The 3679-nt window shown below is 36.2% G+C and overlaps 1 protein-coding gene across 1 annotated transcript; it reads left to right on the top strand.

Moving 5' to 3' along the window:
• Nucleotides 1-2317: 2317 nt before the first annotated feature.
• LOC134257191 (sister chromatid cohesion protein DCC1-like) lies at nucleotides 2318-3633 on the top strand. The gene is made up of 5 exons (XM_062739833.1): nucleotides 2318-2378; nucleotides 2555-2719; nucleotides 2925-3090; nucleotides 3215-3349; nucleotides 3535-3633. Exons 1-5 carry the CDS (start codon nucleotides 2356-2358, stop codon nucleotides 3631-3633), a joined length of 588 nt encoding a protein of 195 aa, XP_062595817.1. The 5' UTR covers nucleotides 2318-2355.
• Nucleotides 3634-3679: the final 46 nt, after the last annotated feature.

The raw sequence follows: 3679 nt of genomic DNA, 5'->3' as shown, positions 1-3679 counted from the left end.
GGGGTCTTCATTAGGCCACAGGGAGGTGTTATATAAAATTTCATTGCAATAGCTCAAATGGTTCTAGAGATATCGTGTGGAAACGAAAGTGTTTTAACAGACAGAATTTGCTTATTTATGACCTTGACCTTTGACCTTTTGACCTCAAAATCAATAGGGGTCTTCCTTAGTCCATAGGGAGTTGCTATGCTAAATTTCATTGCAAAAGCTCAAAGGGTTCTTGAGATATCGTGTGGAAACGAAAGCGTTACAGACAGACAGAAAGACGGACGGACGGACGGACGGACGGACGGACAAACCCAAATTAATATCCCCCACTTTTCAAGCGGGGGACAATAACTCTCCTCATGCCCCTGCGCTAAAAATAGCGACATGTAATACTATAAATACTAATAAAACAAACGGGGCGGGGCACTTTGAGAGGGGCTAGAGACGTCCTAGGGAGTTTTGGTATAAAATTACATTGCATAAGCTCAAAATCTTCTTGAAATATCGCCCGGAAATGATAGTGTTACACACAAACAGAATGTATAAATTTACGACCTTGAACTTTGACCTTTTGACCTCAAAATCAATAGGGGTCTTCTTTAGGCCACAGGGAGTTGCTATGTAAAATTTCATTGCAATAGCTCAAATGGTTCTAGAGATATCGTGTAGAAACGAAAGTGTTTTAACAGACAGAATTTGCTTATTTATGACCTTGACCTTTGATCTTTTGACCTCAAAATCAATAGGGGTCTTCTTTAGTCCATAGGGAGTTGCTATGCTAAATTTCATTGCAAAAGCTCAAAGGGTTCTCGAGATATCGTGTGGAAACGAAAGCGTTACAGACAGACAGAAAGACGGACGGACGGACGGACAAACCCAAATTAATATCCCCCACTTTTCAAGCGGGGGACAATATCCCCCACTTTTCAAGCGGGGGACAACAAAAGGGTGGGATATTTCAGAGACGTATTTGTAATCTTATGGACCAGATAACAAAGTTATAGATGGGATAAAGTTCTTTCTTTTTTAACTTTGAAGAAAAATTAGAAAACAGTATCAGGGATCTATACATTCATATATAGGTCCCTGATAGTATATACAACAAGCTAATTCAGAGAATTCGTGTCCCCCGCTTAGGGAAAAAGTCGGCCCCCCTGACTGAATTTGTAGAATTATTAAATGTATAAATGTATACTGAAGCAAATAAAATACATGTATGTCAATATGCATATAAAGATTTGATTGCTTATTCTTCATTATGTGTATAGAAGATTTTTTATATGGAATTTTTATCACACTCTAATGATGATTTTATAACCTCATAAATTTTTCATTTCACATGCTGAATACTATCATTTAGTAAAAAAAAAAGTATTAAAAAAAAAAAAGAAAGGTCCGCCCGAGATTCGATCCCGGGACCTCTCACACTTGCAGCGAGAGACATAACCTCTAGACCACGGAATCGCTTTACTTACCGTGAAGTATATGCAGAAGTGAAGTCACATACATGTATTTATTCATGTTTTCATGTTCGTTATTCTCAAAATTTTACACAATCCATGGTGTTTGATTTATTTAATCTTTATTAAACAGTTCTAATAGATGTAATAAGAACATAAAGTCCGCCGAGAACCTGTTTTATACGCAATAACTCTCCTCATGCCCCTGCTCTAAAAATAGCGACATGTAATAATATAAATACTAATAAAACAAACGGGGCGGGGAACTTTGAGAGGGGAGAGAGACGTCCTAGGGAGTTTTTATATAAAATTACATTGCATAAGCTCAAAATCTTCTTGAAATATCGCCCGGAAATAATAGTATTACACACAGACAGAATGTATAAATTTACGACCTTGAACTTTGACCTTTTGACCTCAAAATCAATAGGGGTCTTCATTAGGCCACAGGGAGTTGTTATATAAAAATTCATTGCAATAGCTCAAATGGTTCTAGAGATATCGTGTGGAAACGAAAGTGTTTTAACAGACAGAATTTGCTTATTTATGACCTTGACCTTTGACCTTTTGACCTCAAAATCAATAGGGGTCTTCTTTAGTTCATAGGTAGTTGCTATGCTAAATTTCATTGCAAAAGCTCAAAGGGTTCTCGAGATATCGTGTGGAAACGAAAGCGTTACAGACAGACAGAAAGACGGACGGACGGACGGACGGACGGACGGACGGACGGACGGACGGACAAACCCAAATTAATATCCCCCACTTTTCAAGCGGGGGACAACAATACTTGTAACGAACTTTTATGGAGCGAGTTAATTATTAAAATACGAAACTGTGTCTGAAACAGCTTTACTTGCGCTTTCGATTTGTTTGGCGGAAAAAAATAATTAACTTATCAAGAAATGAAATGGCTAGCGAGCTTGATGAAAGGTTTGTAATTTGTCATTTTATGAGTCAGGAAATGCATTGATTTGTGTTATTTTTTCCCCCTGAAATCTGTAATTTATAACTCAAATACGTTATCAATTTTTGAAAGTTCTAGATTTGAAAACGTGTCAGTATAAACTCACTAATTTTTTAAATAAAATCTATTGTTGATTTCATAGAGCCCTAGAGGATATTAACACCGTTTTAGAATATGCTAAGCTAGAATCGTCTGATGTAAAGCCAACGGTACAGTGTATTTATTTCTCTGAACACCTTGACAATCAGTCGTTCAAACTTTTGGAGGTGAATGATACAGTGCTGGAAACCTTAACAGATGGAGGAAGGTATACATCTCTGCTAGTAACTGAGCAGAGTTTCTTAATCTGCATTATAACATTATAACTAAAATTAAAATGAATTCCATTTCACTGAATCCCCATACATATTAATGTATACATTTTTTGTCCGTTGAGGGCTTTGAAATGAATTGAATTGAAAAAATAATTTGTAGTTCATTCAACAAATTTAAGCCTTTTTTTTAAATCCCAGAGTAGTAATTAGAGGGAACTCAGAGGACATGGCAGTACTTTGCACAAAAACAGCCACTTATGAAATAAAAGAGGCAGAGATTTCGAATTCTATGTTGATTGTTCCACAACTACACATTGGTCCGGATCTGGATGATTCAGGTCCCCAGAGACTCAAGGTTTCAAAGGTAATTATATAACTAAATCTACGTCTACTTCTTGAATTAATTGCCATATTCATATACTAAAGTATATATATTAAGCTTCAGCCTATAAATAGACAAGAGTTACAATAAATGTTGTTTCACCCAGGTGACATCTGTGATGAATAACTACTATGAGCTGAGACCATGCAAACCTAAAGTATCAAAGCTGAAGAAACTACTGGAGGAGAACATGTATAGTGGTAGAGAGTGTGAACAGGACGAGGAGCATCAGGGTCATAAGGTCAGTGAGGTTATACGTTCAAATTAGGAAGATGTTCAGTGTACCTTCATAGTACATTTAGGAGATCTTAGAAATTCACCCAGGTGAAATAAAACCTAAAAGATTCAAACGGCGTGGTATTTTTTGTTAGGAAACCAGAAAAACTTACCTGTATTTGTTCTTATACTTTAATATTTTTATTGTAGTATTCCTTTGAGGATTTGCTGAACATTGTCCAAGGAAGTGAAACAGAAATTAAAGAATCTTTGAAGAAACTTCAGGCTTGTCAAATTGAAGGTCTATGATAATGGCATAATCATAATACTCATAAATTTGACCTCAAAATTTTTA

Source organism: Saccostrea cucullata, unplaced genomic scaffold (genome assembly GCF_032062105.1).
Source record: "Saccostrea cucullata isolate Sc308-1 unplaced genomic scaffold, CSIRO_AGI_Scuc_v1 ctg16384, whole genome shotgun sequence".
In the NCBI taxonomy this organism is placed as follows: domain Eukaryota; kingdom Metazoa; phylum Mollusca; class Bivalvia; order Ostreida; family Ostreidae; genus Saccostrea; species Saccostrea cuccullata.
The sequence above is the reverse complement of the archived record's forward strand: the minus strand, read 5'-3'. Positions and strand labels throughout refer to the sequence as shown.

Excerpts from the sequence above, each read along its gene's own strand:
- LOC134257191 (XM_062739833.1), top strand. The coding sequence starts at position 2,356 with ATGGCTAGCGAGCTTGATGAAAG. Across the intron at positions 2,379-2,554 it reads GCTAGCGAGCTTGATGAAAG|AGCCCTAGAGGATATTAACA; the intron begins GTTTGTAATTTG and ends TTGATTTCATAG. Across the intron at positions 3,350-3,534 it reads AGGAGCATCAGGGTCATAAG|TATTCCTTTGAGGATTTGCT; the intron begins GTCAGTGAGGTT and ends TTTTTATTGTAG.